The 25,144-nt window shown below is 36.3% G+C and overlaps 1 protein-coding gene across 4 annotated transcripts; it reads left to right on the top strand.

Annotated features, from left to right (window-relative positions):
* Positions 1 to 361: 361 nt before the first annotated feature.
* LOC131067539 (F-box only protein 6) lies at positions 362 to 25,144 on the top strand. 4 transcript variants are annotated; one of them, XM_058002588.2, is made up of 4 exons: positions 601 to 738; positions 22,521 to 22,705; positions 22,811 to 22,933; positions 23,608 to 25,144. In XM_058002588.2, exons 3-4 carry the CDS (start codon positions 22,878 to 22,880, stop codon positions 24,833 to 24,835), a joined length of 1,284 nt encoding a protein of 427 aa, XP_057858571.2. In that variant the 5' UTR covers positions 601 to 738; positions 22,521 to 22,705; positions 22,811 to 22,877; the 3' UTR covers positions 24,836 to 25,144. The 4 variants fall into 4 exon arrangements, with proteins under 4 accessions (XP_057858569.2, XP_057858572.2, XP_057858571.2 ...); XM_058002587.2 differs by having other exon boundaries at positions 604 to 738; positions 22,526 to 22,705; XM_058002589.2 differs by lacking the exon at positions 22,521 to 22,705 and having other exon boundaries at positions 600 to 738.

Genomic DNA, 25,144 nt, shown 5'->3' with positions numbered 1-25,144 from the left:
CTCATTGATATTCAAACATTCATGCACCTTGATGTTCCACTTGTTCAACCCCTTTTTATTTTGTTTCATCCCAATCTTCTTCATACGAATAATGACAATATTCAACTTTACCCATCTTTCCCCACTTTCTTTTTCAACTTAAATGATGGCCTCCCTACTTTCCTCATCCCATCCTCCCTACTTTCCCTTGTTAATCATTGAATTCTCCCTCCACACGATGTGGTGGTGTTGATTACTACGAATAGAATAACCTATACATTTACATTTCCCTTTCCCATCTTTCATTGGGATTCTCCCAAATTTAATCCACGTATGAAACCATTAATTCTTTTTTAAAGTCCGAGAGAGAGATACTTAACGTGAATGGGCGTGAAAGTAGGTGCTAGTGTTGTTGCTCCTTTTGCTCTTACCATCCCATCCACTTGATCCCTCCCCATTTGCAAGCTCTTAGGAGGCGGGGCCTTTTTGCGTTTGTAACAGGAGAAGAGCAAAATGATTAGCTTTTTTCGATGGCCTGGAACCTGCTCCCGCCCTGCCTTTGCCCTCAATATTCTAACCTTTTCATCAATTAATATATAATGTAGGCATTCATAGCGAGGAGATGGTGTAGCAAGAAAAATGAAATAGGAACAAGGCATAAGCAAGCATAAGCATGGAGAGCGTTGCCATACTGAGGCAGCTCCTCGGACAACTGCACGAGCTCTGGGATGTGTACGGTTCTGCCTCTCACAACCACAGGTACATCTTCATTCTCTCACTCCTACTTCCTTTCTTCTTATCCTTTCTCTTTCACGTTCTCCAAACAGGTCCTAGGGTTCCGGGAAAGGACCACTGCCTTCTTTTATCATACATAGAGGAATTTGTAGGAAAATTACTTTTTTGTGAAAGGCAGCATTTTCTGGACAGAATCAGCTGATATTGTGTTAGGAAATGACTTGTGTTGTTAGTATAATCAGTGGGCTGAAATTTAACAGCCGGCATGTTGTTCGCTATTTGAAGTTTTAAGATGTCTCAGATAACAAGCAACGTGTCGGCTGTGTAGCTCTGGCATCAGTGTAATGTGATTTTGCCTGTGTATATAACAATCCGATGTGTCATATGATAATTTGTTAAAGCGTGCCCCACCGAATGGAATAGCTTGAACAGTCGGGATGCTATTTGTTATTTGGGGCATCCAAAGCTCCAATGAGCAACCAATATTCTGGCTATTTATTTCTAAACCCATGGAGCTTGGTGTAACGTTGGTTGTTCAGATGCAAAATGAATCAAAATATATGTGCGTCATGTTGAGTCATGCATGTGCCCATGCTGGAAAGGTTCCAGTTCAACCAAAAGAAAACTTATAATGAGTAACATGGCTTCAATCTTTATCTGAATTCTTCGCAAGTAAATGCTAGAAAATACTAATCTGTAGTCAATATTTGAAGTTATCATAGAAGCCTTTTTCTTTTCATTTCAACAACATGGAAATTCATGGTCTGTTTGACGAGTTTGTGTTGATCTATGCTTGCTTTACTGTAATAGTTGAATATTAGACTGGTGGTGTGGACATTATATCATTCATCATATCTAACCATTATTGATCTTACCGACAATTGCTTATATAAAGTTAAGATTAAGACAATATGTTATTTAGCTAAATTTGAATTTCTGCTTCAAAGTTTGATCAATGCTTAACATCAAAGAGCTGAATATTCTCTGAAACTAAAGGAATACTTAACTGGACATTATTTAATTTGCATCCTGAACTATTTTTCACTGGATAGTGTGGTGACAAAAAAGTGCAGTATATGACATCGCATTGTTGGTGCTGTGTCATACTTGATTAGAATAACCTAGAAACCATGGGAGTTAAATGCATCAATATCAACATGCTAGACTTGGAGGTTTGCTAATGAGCAGTGGCATAATTTGGACTGAAAAATTTATCAGTTTTCATTTGCCTGATTACCAACTAGTGGGTTTAAATGTGACCATCAAAGTTGGACAATGCTCCAAATGCTGTCTGGGTAGTCCAAATTGTCCAATACATTATGCATTTGATGCCCCAAACCATTTATCATGTTAAATGCCCTTTCTGAAACCCAAACTGGTAATCTGATGGGGTTTTTTCTAAATGTAGCTGGTTAAAAAATTGAAATTTAATGTGCCAAGTTGAGTCTTTATGGATATATGTTTTTAACTCACTCATAACCAATTCACATTTCATAACACTACGTACAATATTGAACATAAGTTTCTCACAGTCTATAATATAAGAGTAAGTAAGTTTTGGGAAAAACTGTAAGCTCTACTATGTTGAAAAGAATCAAATTTGGATCTGAAATTGAGAAATGAACTAATTTTTTTTTGAAATTGCTATGAATTGTAAATATGAACATTGAAACTAGGACGTACATCCGAATCTAGAATTACTGAAAACAAATTAGAACTTTTTTATTTGAACAATGGAAAGAGAACAGAATGTTGTTTTAAGTGTAAAAATTAGAGTTCACAGAGCATAGAAGAGTAGATATTTTCTTTTGGAAGGTGTGGATGCTGATTCAGGCCAAAAAGGTCATCTTGAGCAGCATGATAACCACACTGGCCAAAACACAGTGCCCAGGGAATTGCTTTAATGCCTAAGGCACCATCTATAGCTATTTCACTTTCTTGTTTTCTTTGTGCATTTGGTATAATAACATTAAACATTAATTATTCAAAGAGTACAACTATGAACTAATGATGTAAAACTCTGTTAACTGATGAAAAGTACAAGTAACTGACACTTAATTTTTAATGAACAGAATAGACAAAAAAAATAATGAAATTTGAAATTGCTCTATCATCTAATATGGTAACAATATCCCCTCTGTAGTTTTCTTTACTCTCAAACTATTTGTGGTGTTGGATGTTACAGTATTTGGGCCCTTCCACTGCTGCATCTTCAAAGAGAAGATCTTTTTTTTCAATGAGGCATTTGACTGGTACATCATTCCTTAGTTCATTTTCTTTGGTGACCAAATGTTTCTGTAACCACCTTTAAAAATTAAGGCTGTCTTAACATGTTTAAGCATCTACATTAAATTTTGCTCACTAAGATTGTTTTTGGACGTCCATGCAATCTATTAACATGCTGTACATAAGGTTCCAGTTCAACCATAGAGGGAATACTCGCAGAGTACTTGGCGAAACTCGTGAGTTTTTTTGCTTGGCGAGTGTTTATGCCATTAACTCACACAAAAACTTGAATAGTTTTTTGGAAAAACTCGCTGATTTTTTTGGTGAGTTTTTCACAAAAACTCGGTTGCATAAAAAAGAGACCCAAACACGCCAAATAATTATCTAAATTCTTATTTTTTTCAAGTCAGACTCATTCTCTTCATCAGAATATATACATGAAATATAACATTTAAGTATAAGTCTTATATTTCATGTATATATTGGGAGGATGTTTGAGAGTGGTTTCAAATCTCTAGGAGTTATAATGCAAATTCTAGGTTTTAGAAGATCTTTTAAATTTTCAGACAGTCAAATTTCAATAATCAGTAAGCTCCTATTAGCATTCCCTCGCTCTCTCTATCTCACTCACTTTATCTGCCCTATCTGCCTCGAATTCTGGACCTATCACTCTTCCTCTATTCCCTCTCTCTACCACTCTCTCTATCTCATTCTCTCCTCTCTCCCCCAAGATCTAGACCTATCTCTCCGCCTCTCTCTCTCACCCTCAGATCCCTGCGAGGGTTGCTACCCTCAACCTCATTTTGGTGAGGTAAACGAGCCACATCGGACTCCTAGGACTAGACTCTCTCGTTCTATCTCTCCTCTAGTTTTCACTAGAGTTGGGAATGGGAAGATGTAAAATGTTTTGATGTAGTATTTACTTTTAGTTTTACAAAAATAATTTGTTATTTCATTTTGTGTCAGTCTATCAGCCATCAACATTCCATGAGAGGATGCCATTTTTTACCCAATTGCCTTTAAATCAATCAAATATATCCAGACTCAGCTTGTTTCTTTTGTGTACTCATTTATTGACTCATTGGATGCATCTCATCATTGAATTTTGCAAAAAAATGCATTTCTAATTTAATTTAGGCAAATTTTTAAGTTGCGTGCGGAGTTTTTTTTCGGGCCTTGGTGAGTATTTCAACTATGGTACATATATCAAAACTTGTGAAGCAATGTTGATGCCCCTGACATCCATGTAAATAAATGGCCATTACTTAGTCAATCATCTGCTACATAAATAGAGTTTTTCCTTGCCCGTCTGTGGTAGAGCTACAATGAAATTCACACTGATGGATTCTCATTCCTGGTTGGAAATCAGAAATGTTTGCAGCCAACCTGGACTCTTCACATTCTCTGTTTTATGACCTTGACAGGTTTTTAAGATTTCAGATAACAGCTCAAAATCTTTGCCCAATAACAAATGCCTTAAGGTTATCTACAATAACCTATTTTTCAAAGAAAGGAAATAGATTCGACATGCAAAGGAAATCGCTATAACATATAATGAACAAAATCGGGTTGTTTCTATGATATAAGTGTGTATGGAATAAATGCAATTAAGTTGCATTCATAGAAAATACAAGGATGAGAGCATGACAGTTCATTCTCCAAGAAGTGTCACTTCCAAGGAAAGAGACAACAACTCACTCTCCAAGAAAGGGAAGTATAAATCCTGTGGAAGAGGGTGGCACTTCACACTTTAAAATTACAAAAACAAGTATAACTTAACCAAAGGAAACAAACCACCTAAGTAAGTTTACACGATCGTGTATTAAATGCATAACTACACCAACTACCTAAAATGCTCAACTCACACTGTTCAACATTCTGGAGTAGGGTTTTGGAGGTAGAAGACACTGTTGTAGGGTTTGCAGGCCAAGTAAACATATTGATGGCTTGTGTAAATGGTTGTTCTACTTACTACAGTGTATGGGACTGGATTATAGTGGTTTGAGGAGCAACTTTTATTGAAGTTTTTCCCCTTCCAAGGTTTCTCTAGGGTAACAATGGTGTTCTCAGTTCGTATATGTATGTTTTCTTTTGTATTATTTCACTGTTTTCATTTTAATATGTTGTTCTAGTACTATGAATTATCTTGCTACATTGTTTGTGTTAATTATTTGCAGTTAGCAGGTTTTTGGGAGATTTTGAAGAGTTAAGCGTTTGTAATTGGTGAGAAGTTTGAGGACTGGCCTCCTAGTTTGTGAATCATCTTCATTCTCTCTCTTAGGGTTCTTCCAAATCTAATAAAGGGAAATGTAAGACACATGTAGTGATTGCCATTTCCTTTCTAAGACATGTATTCTTGACTCTAGTCCTTCACATCACATGGCGTCTTCTAGAGATTTTTTTCTTCTCATTAGAACTATGCTCTATGCCATATATTCTCATGGTGATGATTCTTTACTAGATTGTTGTGGGAGTGGATCTATTGAGATGGATGATTAAACATTCAATAATATTCTTTGTGTATCCTCTTTCTAAACAAATTTCCTTAAAGTTTATCAAATCACATGCATAGGTACATGCAAGAGGGTCAAATTCACTCTAGACTTAGTTGTAATATGGGAACTAGAAGACGATACTTCAATTGTAGTTGGAATGGTTGATCACTAGTCTATATTGTATTCGTTTTCTCTCTTTGTGCTAGACCATCTTTGTAATGTCCCCTTTTGGGATTCTCCTTGATTTAGTCCTGAAACAACAATTCTAATTTAAAGTGAGAATTGTAATACATTTACAAATACAATTTCATTGATTCTAAAGACATTTTACTATAATATTTAACACATAATGCTAAGAATAATTTTGGAAGATGGAACTTATCTTGATGGCTTTCTCTTATTTATATACTTGAGGTATGTGCTTTTATAGATCTGAATCTGAAAAATAAATAGCTAATTCCCCTCCTCAAAATGTCCATCTACTTCTTTTATATCTTCATATTTATCGAGGAGTCACATTCTGATGCATATAGACACCTCTCTTTAAATGAGACATGTCCCTTTGCAAGTAGTCACTGAACTTCAATTTACTATTAATTGCCGTCATTTGTTAATCATGCTGCCACTTATGAATTTGTTGTTCTTTAAGACTTGTCGGCTTACTTTTCTGATTATTATACTAAGGTCTATCCCCTTAATTGTATTACTTTTCATGATTTATATAGATTACTCCTCAGTCCATAATTGTTTGCATCTCTTTAATACTAATGATTTGTTTGATTCTGTATAGATCTTCAATAGTTCGCATCAGATAGTAATTGCAGTACTGATAAAAGGAAACATAATAATATTAGCTTAGAAGAGTCTGAAGTTTTATTGCATCTTAATTGATATCTCCATGTACATGCGTTCTTATGTTGCCAAGGGCGGATTGGTAGCATTCTCCTTGGTTGTAATACGACTACTAGAGCGTAGCTTGATTAATGTAATCGCAGCCACAAAAGTTAGTCAAAGAATTCATAACCCATGAGCCACTTCACTTGGTTTGCTGTGTATACATGAATTGTCGTACACTATCTTTATTTTAGTCCATGTCACACCTGAATCTCCCAAAACAGATCGCAGCTTATGATTATTTGATTATTAACGAACCTTTCAAGTCGCTACTCCATAATTTCACTCAATCGATGCATTTTGAGTAAATATTAACTTTTGTCCAAGTCGCTGCTCCTTTATCTGGATCCTTCACTTATCGCCGATTAAGAGAACCATTGTTCCTTGGAGAATGTTTATCAGTGTTCCCCCATTAGTCTCATTTCTTATTTGGATTGGTGGAATAATGGATCCCTGCTTTGTCTATGTTATCGATGATATAAGCAAATAAAGGTTCTGATATCACTGGATAGTGATCAGGTTGCCTTTCCTGATGGGAATTTGAATGCTTGCAACATTTAGGGGCTGTCTCTGATATGAAATGATTTAGCTTGTGCACCCGATATTGTGCCTACGACATTTTCCCACCAAGAGCGATCTAACCTGGATTATAAAATAAGATACAAACTTCTACCATGCTGTTGTGAATGATCCTGAATGCCTTCTTATATCTTTGTTTTGGGAATGATAAGTTACGTTGCCAAAAGACATGCTCTTTGTTCATTCATTTACTTCATCACCATTTTGGTTATCGATTAGACTAGCACTCTTAATGAATCTTATCTTATGATCATCGCATATATTATCTTGTCTTATTTGATCTGCCATTGGTAGTAATCATTGTTGTTGCTTGTGATTATAATCAGTCTTTTGTATCTTAATTCGTGGCTTCTATATACCAACGATAATGATTATCATGATCGCTGTATTAACACTTATTTATCCTATTTGCTGCCTCTACGGTATTAACACCGTTGATCTATTTTGATTGCTACTTTGATGATTAATTGCAATCTGTATTGCCCATTAACAAACCGCTGGTATGTGATTGCTGCATATCACACCAAACTTAACAAAGTCTTGTTCGTATTTGAATTTGGATGGGACATCACAATCTTCCACTACACTTCTTACTCATATTGATAATGTGAGTTAACATTGGCACGAGCTGTTTGACCAGCTATTATCTTCAACATTTGAGTTAGTGGGATACAGTCACAGGGCTTCCAAAAATTCAATTTTCTAATGGATTGTGCTAGGGATACATCATGGGAAAACAGTTTGAGGAGAAGTTTGAAAAAGGAAAGTTTTGGCGAGCTTCACAGGTTTTAGAGTTGGTTCACAGTTATCTATTAGGCCCCTTCCCATCCTTGTCCTTAGGAGAGCTTGATACATACATACCTATATTGATGATTTCTCCAAATTCACTTGGGTGTTCTTTAACAAAAGGGTTAAGTGTTTGAACACATTCTTGACTTGAGAGCCTTCCCTAAGAAACAATTCAGGCAGGTCATGAAGATCCTTTAGATATACAATGCTAGTGAATGGTTGAATCATCATTGTCATGAGTTTTGTACTAAAGAGAGTACTAATTTTCAACATGCAATTTTGTGCTAGAGATGAGTTGTAAAGTGGAAGTACATAACCTTGAAAAAATGTTTACTCTCAATCATTTGCTCCTTAGTATTGGGCCGAGGTCATAAACTGTACTATCTATATCCAAAACCATATTCCCCACAAGGCCTTGAAAGGTATCTCTCATTTTTAAGGAAATTATAGCCAAGCACTTCAAAGTTGTTGGCTCTATTGCATGGGCCCATTTTCCCATAGAAAAATACAAGGAATTGGAACCACTAAGTAGACCCTGCATTTGTAGGCCATTCAGATGTTGACAAAGGGTATATATTGCTGCTTCATGATACTCATGAGTTGATCACTACAATGAGTGTACGATTTGAGGAAAGCTATCCAAGGTTGCTCTCTATTGCTTTGGCTTGTTCCTTCACTTTAGATTTCTTTCTCATTGGCAGTGCTTTAGAGGACTCACCTCCTCCTCTTTTGACTCATAGGTCTGATACAGAGGACTCTCCTCCCTGATTCATAGCTCTAATACCATGAAAGTTTTAGATAAGTGTGGAATCTCTGCCCAAGAACCAATGCCTTAAAAGCTATTTACAATAACCTATTTGCGCAAAGAAATGAAATACATTCAACATGCAAATGAAATGAATGAAAAAGTTATGGATATTCCATTCATGAAAGTGTGTAAAGAATAGATACAATGAAGCGGCAGTTATAGAAAATACAAGTAGGAAAGGAGGATCACAACTCACTCTCACTTCCAAGGAATGAGGCAACACCTCATCCTTCAAGAGAGTGGAGTGTAACTCCCATGGAAGATGGTGACTTTAATTGCCAAAAGGACAGACATAACTCAACCTAAGTTAACAAACTACCCAAATAAGCTTAACCTATGGTGTAATAAATGCATAAGTATGCAAACAAAGTTTGACGAGGCCATTTAAGGCCCTTCCAAAAGAATATACTCCTTAAGCTGTAGTCAGTATTTTAGAAATCAGTGTCAAGTCAACAAACCACGAATATGGTAACCAACTAAGGCCACATCATTGAATCTAGAGTTAGGTAATAGACCATATTATCTGAGAATATGTTGTCATTTTTATATGACTTTCTTGAATCTTGCAACACAGCCTTCTCATCCTTGGCCTATTCAGACAATATCATCTCTTCCTGTCCAGGTTTTGTTTAAAGATAGTATCAGCCATAGTTTTAAAAATCGTGGACTCGCCACGGACTCGCAAGTCCTTGGGAGCCACGAGTCGACTCGCCAAGGACTCGTGAGGCGAGTCCATCTGAAAGACTCGCGAGTCTTTTGCAAGGACTCGTGCGAGTCTTTTGCATGGACTCGTGAGTCTTTCGGATGGACTCGCCAGGACCCAGAAAAAAGTCATGCAAGCTTTAAAATTGAGTTTTTAAAATTTTTTTTTGCCTTCATTTGGCATACCTGAGGGAGTGAAAAATAAAAGAAAAATAACACCCGACGTCGTTATAAAATAATAAAAGTATTTTTGGCCTCGCGGGGCGCTGCCCTGACCCCAACTTGGGGGTGCTGCCCCCAAACCCCCGTCAAAAAATATAGGGGGAAACTGCGCCGATGGAAGTAGGGAAAATTTAACCTCCGAGTCTGATTAGGCTCCATATAACAACATAATTAGCATTGAAGAAATCTTGGTATTATACATTTTAGAGTTGAAAGTTTGAAACTATGAGTATGTGACGTGTAATGTTTCAATTATGGCTCTTATGTTTTCTAAATGCATTAATTTCTTTATGTTTTTTTGTAAAACTACGGTTTTTTTTTTTGCCGAGTCCTTGCCGAGTCTTTCACGAGTCCGAGTCCGAGTCCGAGTCCAAATTTTTGGTTTGCCGAGTCCGAGATTTTCAACTATGGTATCAGCAACTTGGGAATTCTGAGTAAAATATTGCAACCACATTTTTTATCCTTTAAACTGAATTTCAAAGTCACAACCTTATAACTTCATACCCTTTGCGACTATTGTTCAGCTTAGGTTTTTGGCAATAAGAATGTTAGGATTTGATGGTTTACCTGGATGATAAGGTGGTGTACCATCATATATTGCTTGAATTTATCTACAATCTGCTTTAGAGCCAACATTTAATTTTCTTCTTTGAAAACAGATTGGCCACTGATCTTATGTTAGTCACATACCGAAACAGTTCAAAAAAGCATTCAAGTGCAAGTATGGTGCTGAATCATTACCTTTCTAGTTTGTTGGGAGGCAGTATCTGCTGCATCTACCCATTTAAATTACTGTTTCTTGTTTAGATCACTGAAGGGTGCCTGAAGGCCTCCAATATCTCAGATACGTTGCATTCTAGTACAAAAAGTTCAAAAAAGTATTTGAATGGTGCTGAATCACTACCTTTATGATTTGTTGGGAGGAAGCCTCTGCTGCATCTTACCCATTTAAATTACTATTTCTTGATTAGATCACTGAGGGGTGCCTGAAGGCCTCCGATATCTTTGACAATTTTTCTGAAGAGTTGAATGGGACATAAAATTTTCTCAATTGAGTCACATTTTTTGTTGTGGGTTGGTCAAGAATGGCTTGAATCTCAGCTGGGCCAGCTCTGAATTTTTTGCTAATTATATGTCCCAAGTACCTCACTTCTCTGCAATATCACATATTGATTGTAGTGCTATTAAAAGAGTTGCATCTTTAAGCGTATCAAATGAATCTCACCTAGATTAGCTTTGAACAGAAATGATTATCATCAAATAATATCACAATAAACTTTTTCAAATAGGGCTTGGAAGTTTGCTTCATTGTACATTGAAAGGTGGCCAGGGCAGGGGTGTGTCTAAAAGGCATTTGCCTGAAATTCCGGGTGATCATGACGAGTTTATAAGGCTGTCTGCAATTATCTATTCTCCCTCATTTGATGGTAACCAAATCACAAATGGCACTCCATTGATATTGGTATGTGCTTCTTCATTGTGCGATTTAGGAAGTATTTTATCATTTCTTGGAATGGATTATTTTTCCTGAATGGTCCTTTTATACAATCTAATCAGCCAATGCACATGAGGATTAATTAAAATAATAAAATGCAAGCTTCTGGACCTTTAGTTATAATCAGTTGCCTTTATTGCCCTAAGTTCCCTGTGCAACACATCAAGAGTCATCTAGAATTAGCCCATGGTCTTCAAATACTGTACTCCCATTGCTATATCTGCTCCTTCTAGGGCTACAAACTAGAAGTCAGAACTCAATACATTTCGCTGTAGATAGTTCCTTCAACAGTTAGCATTCTGTTGCAATCCTCAGTGGTATTGGTCATCAACACTTGGAAATTCTATAAGGGAATGACACTCAGGTCCATACATGTCACCAAATTTGAGTCTATGATATTTGATTGCTACCAATTATAATGAGGATCACTGTCGCAAGGGAGAAAGTTGGGATTTGTCGTTGTTCTTGGTACTGTATGGGTGTTTTCATCCTCTATATTTGATGACTCTTCATGATCAGTCCCAAATCTTTTTCTTGTGATTTTGTCTAGCAACACAGTCCTGTGGATCCTTCCAAGGCTGGTACATTGGTGCCTCTCAGATTATATGGCTTTGCAACTAGAATAGAGCCCAGCAGCAGAAGTAAAAGATAAAGCCAGGTTTCAGTACCTTTTGTTTGTTGTTTTGATATTCAATTAATTTGAGAAGGAATGCAACAAGGAGAGGATAAGTTCCAAGGAGCTTATGAATGCAAAGGAAAAGTTGAAAGCTGACAAAAAACCTAGATCCATCTTTCCAATATATTCAAGGCCCTGAATCTGCAAGAGACAACTAAATGGAAGGGTTACAGGAGGGAGAAGAGTGTAAAGCAGAGGAAGAACATCAAAACTCTTGAAGCAAGCTCACTAAGGATGAACAAAACAATAGGTCACACCAATGCCTGATATATCAAAATAAATACAAGAAACAAAAAATATTTATGGAAAATACAAGCACCAAGCAAAAACAATTGAGGAAAAGTCCCAGTCACAATTAAAGTTGCCGGTCAAACAAAGAATAAGAATGTCAGTCCCAGATCTGGGACACAGCAGACCAAGGGCATTGCTTAGGACAATCCATAGGCACGTGTAAAAACACCCTGGTTGGCTTAATGCAGATCCCTTTATGAAACAAAGAAGGTTTGGGCATGGTGATTTCTTAAATACGAGGAATGAAAAAATAGATGCAGCATTCCTGCAAGAAACTTCTGGAAGCAGCTCTTCCTATCACACAGAGCATCCTAGAATATGTAGGGCCAAGCACTCTGTTACCTGTCAACAAAACAAAACCATGATTCAATGAGTTTGTTTCGGGTATGCAACAAATTTTCAGATTTCTAACTTGGAATGACACTTCTAAACAAGTGTGTCACAAGGATGTCCACTAAAAGCTGTTGCACTTCACACACAGATCTCTGTTGCACAAAAAGCAAGATGAATTCTGCTATTACTGCTGCCCCATGCTGATGTTTCTCTTGATTGCAGTGTAAACCCCCCTGCACACAAACCAAGCCTGCTTCTGGGTACGTTTCTTTGCCTAGGGGAAATTGCAGTGTATCACACCCTCTTGAACCTCCCTCCTGCCAGGGGCATCATAATCTTACTGGCCATTTGTGAACCTGAATAAATATAACTCTGGATCATTGCTCCTTTATGTACTGTGATATTTCTTCGGATTCTTTAATATGTGAATCTTTTGTAAAATGAAAACTTCATCTGCCAGCTTCCTTTGTCCTTCATGTCAACTTCAGGGATCAATTTCTTGTAACACCAAACTATGAATTGTTCAGGATCCCCTGTCATAGTAAACTCATCTGTATATGTGGTCAAGATATGTGGATTGTACTATGAAATAAAGAATTAAAATTTGCACTAAACTTGGAAAAATCTCAACTTGAGGAAAAACTTTAGTTCTAAAATACCCAACTTGTGGTACATGAATCAATTCATATAGGGCCTTCAGACTGAATTCATGGGTGTCTTGCTTATGCACCTCAAAATCTAAAACAACTGAAGCAAATACCTCAAGAAGATTAGCTCCCTCATTTCGGGAGAATCCTTTGGCAACTGGAGTAAGAGTCTCGTGAAGGTCAACTCCTCTTTCTTGAGAGAATCCCTTGGCTGGAAATTTATCTTGGTACTCTTTAATACTCTTGTCAATTATATATGGAATGAATCACTTTTTGGCATTTGCATGATGATTTAGAAACTGTCTACACAAAGCTGGAAGGATGCTTCTCCATGGCATCTTGCCATATCTGTTCGATTTGATTTGCAAGTAACCTATAAACGCCACTATCTTGAGATCCTTTGGCCAAACCTTGACCAGGCTTAGGGTTCCCTTTTCCAATATAACTTGCTGACCATCAAACTCAGCAATACACTAAAGATCTGTCATGCAAGAAATTGAAAGAAAACTCTTTGTTAAATCAGGAGCATACAAGACATCAACTAGCTCATGAACATCATCTTAAAGGCATGTGGAAAAAACAGAGCCTAATCCTATAACTGGACAAGTGGCATTATTGCCCAACTCTACCTGTATGCCATCCTCTTGTTCTTGAAGTCTGCCAAATGCCTTCTTGTTGAAGGTTGTCTTTGGATGCTTCATTTAAGGAAAAATGGATAGAAAAGCCTGTGAGTACTTGTGGATTTTTCAGTTGGGCAAGTAAACACAAGTTTAACTTGTGAGTCTCTGCAGATGAGTTGTTGAGGAAAAATAAGTGGATTTAGGACAAAAACTCATAGGGTTTCATATGATTTTGAGGTAAAAATTCATGACACAGGATTGAAATGTGCCCACATGGGTTAAAATGCATTGGGACAGGTTAAAATGCGAGTTAAAACACGTTGGAACAGGTTAAAACATGGGTTAAAATGCATATTTCACAAATATTTTTTTATCAAAATTTAAAACCCTGCATTCGCCCCTCTAATAAACCTTGTTTTTTGTCAATTCCTTGCCGAGTTGAAAATTTTGGGCTTGCCAAGTACTCTCGGAGTTTGAGTTTGTGAACTATGTTCCGCACATCACCTTACATTGAAACAATGTTAGTAGTTTGGCACAACTTCATGGAGAAAGCTGTTTTAATCCTGGATGTTAACTCTTTTGCTTCTGCTGAAGATTTTGCACTCCTTGCAAATGCCCACCACTACTACTTTGCTTTATTCCTCTTAGGCACTAAGATGCACATGAATTATCTTTTTGCACTTGAAACATTTCACACAACTCAAGTCTTTCTTCCTCTAGTTTGAAGCATCTGATTATTCCTCCTTGCCATTTGACACTTCCTTGATCCTCCTTTCTTACCAGTTTTCCTCTCTTAATTAGGGCTAGTTTCTTACTCATTGATTTTGGCCGAAGCAGTCTCCAGTTTGGTCTCGCCTGGATGAAATCTTCCCTAAGCTTTTCAGAAGTGTGAATTTTTCATGAGCACAAATACTTTGAACTATAGATGAAAAAATCTGCAAAAAATCATTTAACTCCCAATTTATCACGAGTCATCTATGGCCACGATTTAATCTGCAAAAAACTCTTGGGTGAGTTTTTTGAAAAAATCAAGGCCATTTTTGGAAAAAATCGCAAAAAGTTGGGAGAAAAACTCAAATAACTCTGCGGTAATGATTTGTCGAGTATTCTTCTACTGAATTTTACCATGCAATTGATTACATAACCTTGCACCTCGCCATTTGTGAATCAATTAGTGTAATTGTGTACCTATCCACAAGTTAAAAATAGGTGCCTCCAAGGGATGTGGCATCTCTGTGGGAAGAATATGAATCCTTTTGGTGTGTGTGTGAGGAAAACTTCAGTATGGTGTTTTTGCATGATATGGTAGTTTCATGTGGAAGTCTCATGCTTCTTGAACCATGTTCTTGAAGGCATGGTGTGAAGGCTGACAAAGTTCATCGATGTGCATGAGGTGAGCTGAAAATTTGAAAGGCTTTGTGTGCACATGCCAATGCCAGGGGCAGGTATTGAACAAAGTATTTATTTTATGGAAGATGTGAAGTAGAAGAGAACTTTAATTCTATAGAAAGGAGATTCAAGGAATGCAAATCCTGTATAATATGTATTGAACTCAAATTCATTTAGAGGTTGCACTGTTGATTTTCTTAGGTTTTATTGGATGTATTTTAATGTATATATCTGATTCAATCTGATACTTGCATTCTTGGAATTCTATGTGTTCTCAAATTGAATAATATTATACTATATATATTCCTTTGGAGAGGCATGTCCTTGAATGGAGATGTCTCTCCTTTAATTAAAATAATTTAATCAATATTATAATGTTTCATCAATCAATTATTAATTTAGAATAATATAATAGATTAATATTGAATATTAAATTTTATATGATTAATAATAATATAATAATATAACATAATAATATATTATTATTAATCAACATATATTATATGTATTCTAAATGATCATTCGATTGAAGCTAGAAACATTAACACTCCCTCTTAGCTAGGGAGGATGATCGGACACAATGTGTAGTGATCTCCCATGTCAACACTTATGGCCCTCACCATAGCTACACAAAACATAATTAACACTCCCTCTTAGCTAGGGAAGATAAAATCAATGCAAATGCATTAAGTCTAGATTAATTATGGAATGGAGAAAATATTATCTCACTATGATATCAGGAAGTATGGTATAAACAAGAATATCAAGGTACATGATATTCACCATAACTCAAAAATATCATCTCATGATATTGGGAGTATTTGCATCAACCATATGATGCTCATCACAGGGGACCATAGTCTCAAGGTGTGAATTTGCCTCCGTCGGCGATTCTATTCACAAGCTCTTGCGTGGATTGCCTCTGTCGGCGATTCTATCCATAAGCTCTTGTGTGGATTGCCTCAGTCGACGATTCTATCCATGAGCTCTCACGTGGATTGCCTCAGTCGGTGATGGTCCTCCCTTCGCCACCATAGACATCATCTCCCTATAATAAGGAGACCGTGTAACATGAAATGGGATGCCATTGGCAAAGAAGAGCCTGCCAATGGACTCATCTATTTCATCCTTTGGCTACATTTTAAACTTATCAGCTATGGGGTTACTTTGCATCTTGTGTGTCCCTGTCCCCTTATCCTCTTGTGATTGGGGCATGGCACTAGAAGTGGAAGTGGATGAAGGTATAGACATCATTCGTCTCGTCTGCAATGTATGAGAAGAAGTATGTTGCATTTGTTGGCTCTATTGAAGGGCTGCCCTAGTAGACAAAGTAGTAGGGATTGCAACTGCTCTATCATCTGGAATGCCCCAAAGCTTGTTCATCTCAATTATGTATTCTATACTTTTAGGTTCTTCCAAAGCTTACATGGATCCACACCTTTTACTCTCCAAAAAAGGAAATGTGCATTCACTCTAGTGATGCTACCAAACCATGTAAGCCCACAAATGTTGCATTGCCACTTCCTTGTTCCCCCACCTGTACTTGACGTGCCTTGTATTTTTGAAGCAAATTGTTTTAGAGGAGATTTAGGATCGTTAGGACCCCTAGCATATTGTGCCAGCAACTCTAAAGGGCAACCTGTACTAGCTGGTGCACTCGCCATGGAATTAGATTGGGCTCCAGGATCAACCCCATGGTCACCCTCCTCAGCCTTAAGTTCAAAATCTGAATCATTTCCACTATGAGAATGGATTTCCATCTCATCCTCACTCATGTCATGGGAGCTCATTGTGATAGTGACATTGCATTTCACAAAATAAAAAATAAAATAAATTCAGCCTAGTTTAACAAATAATAAATTTGAAATTTCAATTTTGAAAACAAATTAAATATTTTAAAATTTGATGTTGAATCTTGAGGGAAAAATGATGAAACGATTCATTCATCATTTTGCCCTTAAGATTCAACATCAAACCTGATTTTGAAATGAATTAAAAAAAACAAGTTTAAACAACCAAAAAATTGAAAATTTTTAAATTAGAAAATAAAACAAACAAAAAACAAGAAAAAGCCTACCTGTGCTTGAAAAAGCTCTCCAAAATGTTGTAGAATCCTCTTCTTGCTCCTTACTCTCACACTTGCACTCACTCTTTTCACCCTTTTAGTCAAAATCCTCCAAGTTTTTTCTCCTCATCAGCTTCCTAGAAAAAAAAACAGACTTAGAAATGTCAATGAAATCACTAGATTTGGTGGTTTTGTGTTGCATTGGGGGAAGGGGTGGGGCCCACATCCAATTAGGGCTACCCCCCAACCCCCAAAGATCGCTCATATTTAAAAAAAATTAAAAATTAAAACGTTTTTTTTCTGTTGGTTGACTGGAGACTCCTGGTCGTTTCCCCACCCCTTGAGAGACTTTTGGGCTTCTCCCAAGGACTCTTAGAGATGCTGGGACGTCTCCCTGTCTCTGGCAGAGCATTGGTGGCGGTGGTAGGACAGTGGGAGATGCCACGTCCTCATCTCCCTGTCTTGAAGATGTCCTCGTCTCAGAAATGTGGGCTTGACAGGGGGGGACGCGTTTCCGTGGAACACTGTTCTGAATCATCTATCTGCAAGACTTCATCAACTTTGACATTGGAGTATCCAAGAAAAATACCCTCATCACATCTACAATCAAAACTTCTATCTTCATCTTGTCTAAAAATCTTGAAATACTGAATAGAAGTAGGTCTACTATACCAAAGTTCATAAGGAGTTTTCTTACTGTTGGGCCTCAATTGTACCATGTTAAGATTATATATTGTCGTGTGAATTGCTTTTACCCTGAAGTTGTTGGATATTTTGGCCTCTTTAAATGTCCAATTCTTTCTTTGAACCACACCATTCTGTTGGGGTGTCTTTGCCGCAGAAAAATGCCTTTTGATGCCGTACCTTTCACAATACTCAACAAACTCGTTAGACATAAATTCACCACCTTGTTTCTAAGACATTTAATCTATAATAATTATTCTCTTTTTCAACCATAGCCCTGAAGATTTTTAATTTCTCAAATGCCTCAAACTTCTCTTTAAGAAATGCCACCTAAGTCATCATGGAAAAATCATCTACAAACAACATAAAAATCTCTCATTTTTTAAACCTTTAGTTCTTGTAGGACCATAAAGATCCTAATTTGCCAGTCCTGGTTCGAATTCAGATTTTGGTTTGAGATGCGGGTTCGCAAATTCGTTCAATTTTTATTTGGGGTGGGTTCAGGTTTGCTTTGGGTTCGTCCGTACAAAAACATATAATAATAAAAAATATATACATATATGCAGTAGCGAATAAATTCATAATACACCATTGTCAAGTGTCAATTGTCAACTATGCTAATAGACAAATAGTAAAGTAACATATCAATGTTTAAGTTAAAGAATAATAATGTCAACATTAACAATCAACCATCACTGATCAAATATCGTCAAAAGTCATCAATCATATCATCATCCTCCTCTTGTGGCAAATTAGAAGCACAAATAGTGTCACTAGTAGTGGTACTAGCAATCTCAACCTCAGAAGCAGCTTCATGATCACTAGCAATCTCGACTTCTTTTAGGGTTGGAGGGTCGAGTTGACCAAAATAGGCAAAAAGAAAATTTTTAAAAAATTAAAAAAATGTGTCAAATCACCCAAACTCGGCGTGGGTTCTGCCGTTGGAATCAAAATTCGCTTGAAATTTGGCAAAATTCCCCCCGAGTCCTTCTCAGCGAACCCACAGGGCAAAATATGAACCTTGGAAGAATTTTTCAGAGAATTTTGTGTGAACCAGAATTTGGAGAGAATCGAATCGGGACCCAAGGATTTTGTAGAAGAATTTGGTAACTTATCAATATGACTCAATTCAAGAGGTTGCAAACTTGTTTACTCTTTTGTCTTAAAATTGACTAGTCTTTTTCCCCTGTTGGCATTCTTTACAAACAATGTTCTTATGCTTTACAACTTTAGGCATATTTCTAACAGAATTCAAATTGCTAATTTTGACTAGATTATCAAAATTTATATGTCCTAGTCTTCTATGCCATAGCCAACTAGCATCATACTGATTTATCAAACATTTTTTCCATTAACTTCTCGTAAATCATATACACATTGCTTTTTGTTCGCTTCCCTTTTGCAGATAACTTTTCTGAATTGATTCTCCCAACTTTACAACCACGAGCATTAAATACAATGTAGTACCCATTGTCGCACATTTGGCTAACGCTTAACAAATTATACTTCAATTTCTCAACATACTAGACATTGTGAACTATAAAAGTACTATTAATACTCAAAGTACGTTAACCTTTGAATCTGTACTGATGACCTGTCACCAAATTTCACAGCTCCCCCTTTCCAATCAGTGAATGTGGTGAATTTGCTTTTATCACTCGTCGTGTGATTCGAACACCCACTATCGATTATCCAAAGATTTTGTTTCATTGCTGTTTCATTGCATGCAATGTTTGAACAATCATTGACTTTTTTCCTTCTACCTCCATGACTTCTTTGCCCTTCTGCTTAGATATTTGTTTTCCGACCTATCTTTTTTTGCAAATTTCAAGATACATTTTCTTGCAACATGACTGAAATTTTGACAGTTGAAACATATCATGTTGTAATCCTTTAAAACATTGAAATGATTTTGATCAACAAAATTACTTCTCTTTTTGGTCTAACTCTACAATTTGCAGCTTTATGGCCAAAATAATTACAATAATTACAGTAGCCATAAAAAGAATAGAATTTGTTTGCAAACCTTCTTCTTGGAGGAAATTGCCATTGTGAGTTCTTTTGGTGTGTCGAAGTTTTAATTTTCTCTTCAAATATCTGATTATTAGAACTCTGACCTTTTTCAAAACCTAGACCAATCTTGTAGTCACTTAATCGTTGTCTATCTAACATTTCTGTCAACAAATCTGAACTATTTTTAAATTTCATTTGTTTATCAAAAACCAATTTAAGTTGCTCCTTTAAACTTACTACTACTTTCTAATTCTAAACAACTGCTTGATTTTAAAGCAAGTTCAGTATTCATTACCTTAATTCGTCTTTTACCTTCCTCAATTTCGGTTTTCAGATTGATAAACATCTTACTTCTTTCTTCAAGTTCCTGTTTCAAGGTTTCATTACCTTCTTTTTGCTGTGTAAACTGTTTACTTAATTTTTTTAATCTCTTGTAAGGCACATAAAAGTTCTACCTCATGGCTTACGAATCCTTTAAGAAATCTACATCACTGAAATTAAAGTTAGTAGATTCAATTGCCATAAATAAAGTTTCTGAATCAGATTCCTCACTACCCTCTGAATGTGAAGTTTCTTCTTTGGTACACAAATTCTTCTTTTTCTTTAAAAAGCTTTGTTTTTTATTGTAATACTTTCTTTTGTCTTGTTCATCTTCTTGATCATCCTTGGTATAAGGACACATGGCAGCAAAGTGTCCAATTTTTCCACAGTCAAAACATTTCAAGGGTTGTTTCCCTCTTGATTTCTTAAAACTTCTCTTCAGTTTCTTCACCAAATTTGCCAATTCTTCATCCTTGTCAGAGTCTGATCCCAAGGTTTCTTCTTTATCTTATTTGTGGATTTGAAAGTAGTCTCTCTCTTTGTGGTCTCTTCATCAAACGTTCTCATTTTATAAGCAGTTAGCATACCATGTAAGTCATCAATAGTAAGTGTTTTAAGATCCCTAGCTTCTTCTATAGCAAAAATCTTAGCATTATACTTGGATGGTAATGACCTTAAAATTTTCTGCACAACTGCATTCACTATCTCATCCACTCTTAATAGATATTCTGCAATCTGTTCTTCGTCTTTCATCTTTAAGCTTTCAAAATGAATCCTATAGGTTTGAAGCTTGGCTTGTTTCATTTTGTCATTTCCTTTTTAAATACTCTTCAACTTGTCCCAAATCTCCTTGGCCGTTTTACAATGTATAACCTTGGCAAACTCTGTGCTAGATAAACCACACAATAAAGCATTTTTGGCTTTAGCATTGTTTTCATAATCCTTTTTATTTGTAGGATCAGTTAAAGGAAGTTTATGCATGGTATAACCATTTTCAATTGCCATTCAAACATCAAATTCTGGTGAAGCAATATAGCTTTCCATTCTAATGCTCCAGAAAGCATAATTGGTGTCGTCAAACAGAGTTGCCTTATTTGGTGAAGAACCTTGTAGATTAGCCATGTGTTCTGTTGATAGGGTCTGCTTAGATTGATTAGGTCTTTTAAACAAGCACTAGCTTTGATACCAATTGTGGAACACAAAGCTACTACTGATAGGGGGGGTGAATCAGTAGTAGATGCAAAACTTATTAAAACAAAAGGCAACAAAAACTTAAGCTTCAAACTGAAATCTGAAAGTTACAGCAACTGAAGCTGAAAGTATTGCAATCACAAAAGGCACAAAACACAAGATTTTACGTGGAAACCCAACTTGGGAAAACCATGGTGAGAAATGTTGCTAGAATCTACTATCCTAATTCAACCTCACAATTAATTCATTTACAGTTATCGTGGGCACCATCCCAATCCAAATCTCTGCTCGAGAGTACCAACCCTCAGTCACAATCTTGTCAATCTGAGCACCAACTCAAAATTCTTATAGCACCAACCAAAAGGAAAATTACAAGAAAGATATAATTGAATAAAAAACTGTAACAACGTGATTTACAAATTCTGAAGGTATGAATAAACCTTTTCAAATATAGGCAATATAACCCTTCAAAAATGTTACAAACTGAACAATATAAATCTTCAAAAATTTCTTGAATCAATCCAATTGCAACCTGCAAACAAACTCTCACAACTTCTGTGATTCTCAGTGATCTTCATTGAATCTATTTACATACACTTAAGGCAACCATTAAAGAAGATAGAACGTATCACAGTTAAAAACTGATTCCAAAAATCAACTTCAGAAATTCTGAACAATATAATCGCACCAAAATATAAAATGGCCACTTGCTGTGATTTAATCTCTTCTGCTCCAATATCGAACAGCATTATAAATGCCTCAGGATATATCAGTCATAATTTTGAAAGCAATTTCTGAATATCAACTCTCTCAACAACTTGTGTTTCAAATCCACCGTATATATTTTTGTCCACCTTGTTTCATCGAATCTGCTTCTATAAAAAGACATTAGAAACTGTTTCAAACTTTTTCTCAACTTATTAACTGAATATAATTGAAGAAGACAAGTGGCATCGGTTGCAACTTGTTTAACCAAGAGAAGAGTTGCACATAAATATCTTAAAAGAAATAAATAGACAACAAATACAGTACGTATTTAACTATTTTCAATTGCTGTGAAAGTAGTTGCAACTTCATTACCATCTTCGGTGTCCTTTAATCAACTTTTATAAATGCCAAAAAGAAATGCATATCCTAAAGTTGAATTTTACAACACAAATTAGAGTTTTTCTTCAGGATCACACAACACAACTTCCTCCTCTTCTACAGACGCATTTGCTTTCAAAACAGAATAAAATAGCTTTCAAAACAGAATAAAATAGATTTGTTTCTTTTCTTATGTGACGAAAACACAAAACACTTTTCATTGTTCAGAAATGAAAAGCACAGTATAATGAATACTGATTTACCTATTATTCTTTTCCAGGACAGATTGAAGTCAGTGTATGATAACTGTTTGTCTTGTTGCCTGAGGATCACCAAAACATCTTAATAATGGAGGAGTTAAAAAAGTGCTTCAATCTTTATCAATGTATCTGATCAATCTTGACATCAATGACAAAACAATTCCTAACAGAACTGTCAATTTCATTCAGCATCTTCACAAACCCTGTAAAGTACCATTTCATTTGAGCATGGATGATTTCAACCATAGCAAAATTATTCCTATTGTTTCTTTTAGAAATTTGTATTTTTAACATGTTGAATGAACTCCAGACTCCCAGCACTTATGCAGTCCAGGTCCTCCCTGTAAGTGGAGAGGGAATCTAGTGATGGTCCTGTGATGTTGAAATCTTATAGGCCTACCAAATGGCATTTGAGACAGATGACAATTTTCAGGTTAGTAGATATTTTATGATCTGAATTTAAGAAATATCCCTCAATAATGTGACTATTCTAAGAATTTATGTAATAGATAATGAGATGATCAAGTAATCTACGTTACTCCTTTTACGCGTAGATCAATATTTACTTAATAAAGTTAAATAATCTACAGCTTTTGTCTGTGTCTTGGTCTTTATTGTCATCCTACATCAAGAGAAGACGGGTTGAACTTTTTCTTATGCTCAGTGTGAGAACATTGACTTGACTATGGTGTTGCAGGGAGAATATGTGTGTTGATTATCAGATTTTGGGATTTTACATTTACCAAATGTATTGGTACTGTTTTATGACATGTATAACATATCATAGTTGAAACTTTCAGAATTATTACAGTCCCATCTGCTTTTCTCTTGTTTACCTGTGGCAACCAATGTATCCTGGAGAATTTATTGGTTGTTTCTCAGAAATTATAAATTATAGCTTGTGGGTATTGTATGTGGTCAGATGAATCTAGTAAATTGGCTTTAGCTTATGGAAACCCTTGCAATAGTGAATGATTTCTCTTCAAGAATCCTGTTGACGTTTCTCTAGTATGATCCATGAGAAATAATCCTACCTTTTAATGTATGATTTTAGGATAATTATTGTAAGACTGGTTTCCCTGATTATAGCACTCTTCTAACTTACAGGAGGTATTTGTTAGATCTGGAGAATAACTCCGCAGATGAGGAGTGTAGTATTGCCAGGGAAACTAAATCTAGTGGTTTCAAGATGACTGAATTGAAAGCTCCAGCTTCTAAAAGATGTCGCAGGGAAAGGACCCATGAGGAGTTGTTTACTGATGCTTCAGGTGTTATGGAGGAAAAAATATGGCGAGAGTTTCCTGAGGATCTTCTTGAAAGAGTCATTGCACGGTTACCTATTGCTGCTTTCTTTCGGTTTCGCTCAGTATGCAGAAGTTGGAATTCTTTACTCAATTCCCACAGTTTTTCTCAGCAATGTGCTGAAGTGCTGCCTAAGTGTCCTTGGTTTTACACCATAACACATGAAAATGTAAATAATGATGCAGTATATGACCCCTCATTGAAGAAGTGGTATCATCTGTCATTGCCATTGTTCCCGCCAAAAATAATTATATTACCAGTTGCTTCAGCTGGAGGGCTTGTCTGCTTCCTTGATATAGGTCATCGGAATTTCTATGTCTGCAATCCACTTACGCAGTCATTTCGGGAATTGCCATCGAGATCCGTGAGAGTGTGGTCACGAGTGGCAGTGGGAATGATTCTCAACCCTAATGGAATTGGATATAAATTGTTGTGGTTAGGATGTGCTGGGGATTATGAAGTTTATGATTCTGTAGAGAATGCTTGGACCAGGCCAGGTAACATGCCATCAGATATAAAACTTCCTCTTGCTTTAAATTACAGGTCGCAGGCTATCACCATTGATAGTGTGATGTATTTTATGCGTACAAATCCAGATGGTTTAGTTTCATACGATTTGGTGAAGAGTACTTGGCAGCAACTTGCAATCCCCCCACCATTGTACTCCATGGATCATACTCTTGCAGAATGTAAGGGTCAAATTATGTTAGTTGGATTGTTGACAAAAAATGCTGCTACATGTGTCTGTATATGGGAGCTTCAAAAGATGACGCTTCTATGGAAGGAGGTAGACAGAATGCCAAATATGATGTGCCTAGATTTCTATGGTAAACAGGTACGCATGATCTGCTTAGGGAATAAAGGCTCGGTTTTGCTATCATTAAGATCTAGGCAGTTGAACCGCTTGGTACTTTATGACATGTCGAAAAAGTTGTGGCATAGGGTACCTAGTTGTGTTCTTCCTCGTGGACGTAAGCGGCAATGGATTGCTTGTGGGACCTCTTTTCAGCCATGTCTCAATGCTTCAGTTTGATGGTTGCTTTTGAAGTTACAGGGTTTTGCTGAATTATCCATACTTAATATACTTCAATATTTGTGCTTGAGATGGAAGAGGTCTGATTTATGATGAAAAGTACTCTAGCTTTTTAAGTAAAATGATATATAGAAAAATATTATAAATGCTGAACACCAAGTTGCTTTTATGCCACAGATGTGAACAACACTATTTTCCAGTTGTCAGTCACGGCCACTTTTCAGATGTGTCTTAATCTTGATTCTTCATTTGAAGACAAACTGCTTTTGAAGTTTCTATTAAACAAAGCTCAGACTATATTGATTTTAA

This window comes from Cryptomeria japonica, chromosome 10 (assembly GCF_030272615.1).
Source record: "Cryptomeria japonica chromosome 10, Sugi_1.0, whole genome shotgun sequence".
Classification (NCBI taxonomy): Eukaryota; Viridiplantae; Streptophyta; class Pinopsida; order Cupressales; family Cupressaceae; genus Cryptomeria; species Cryptomeria japonica.
This window is presented reverse-complemented; position numbering and strand designations above follow the sequence as displayed.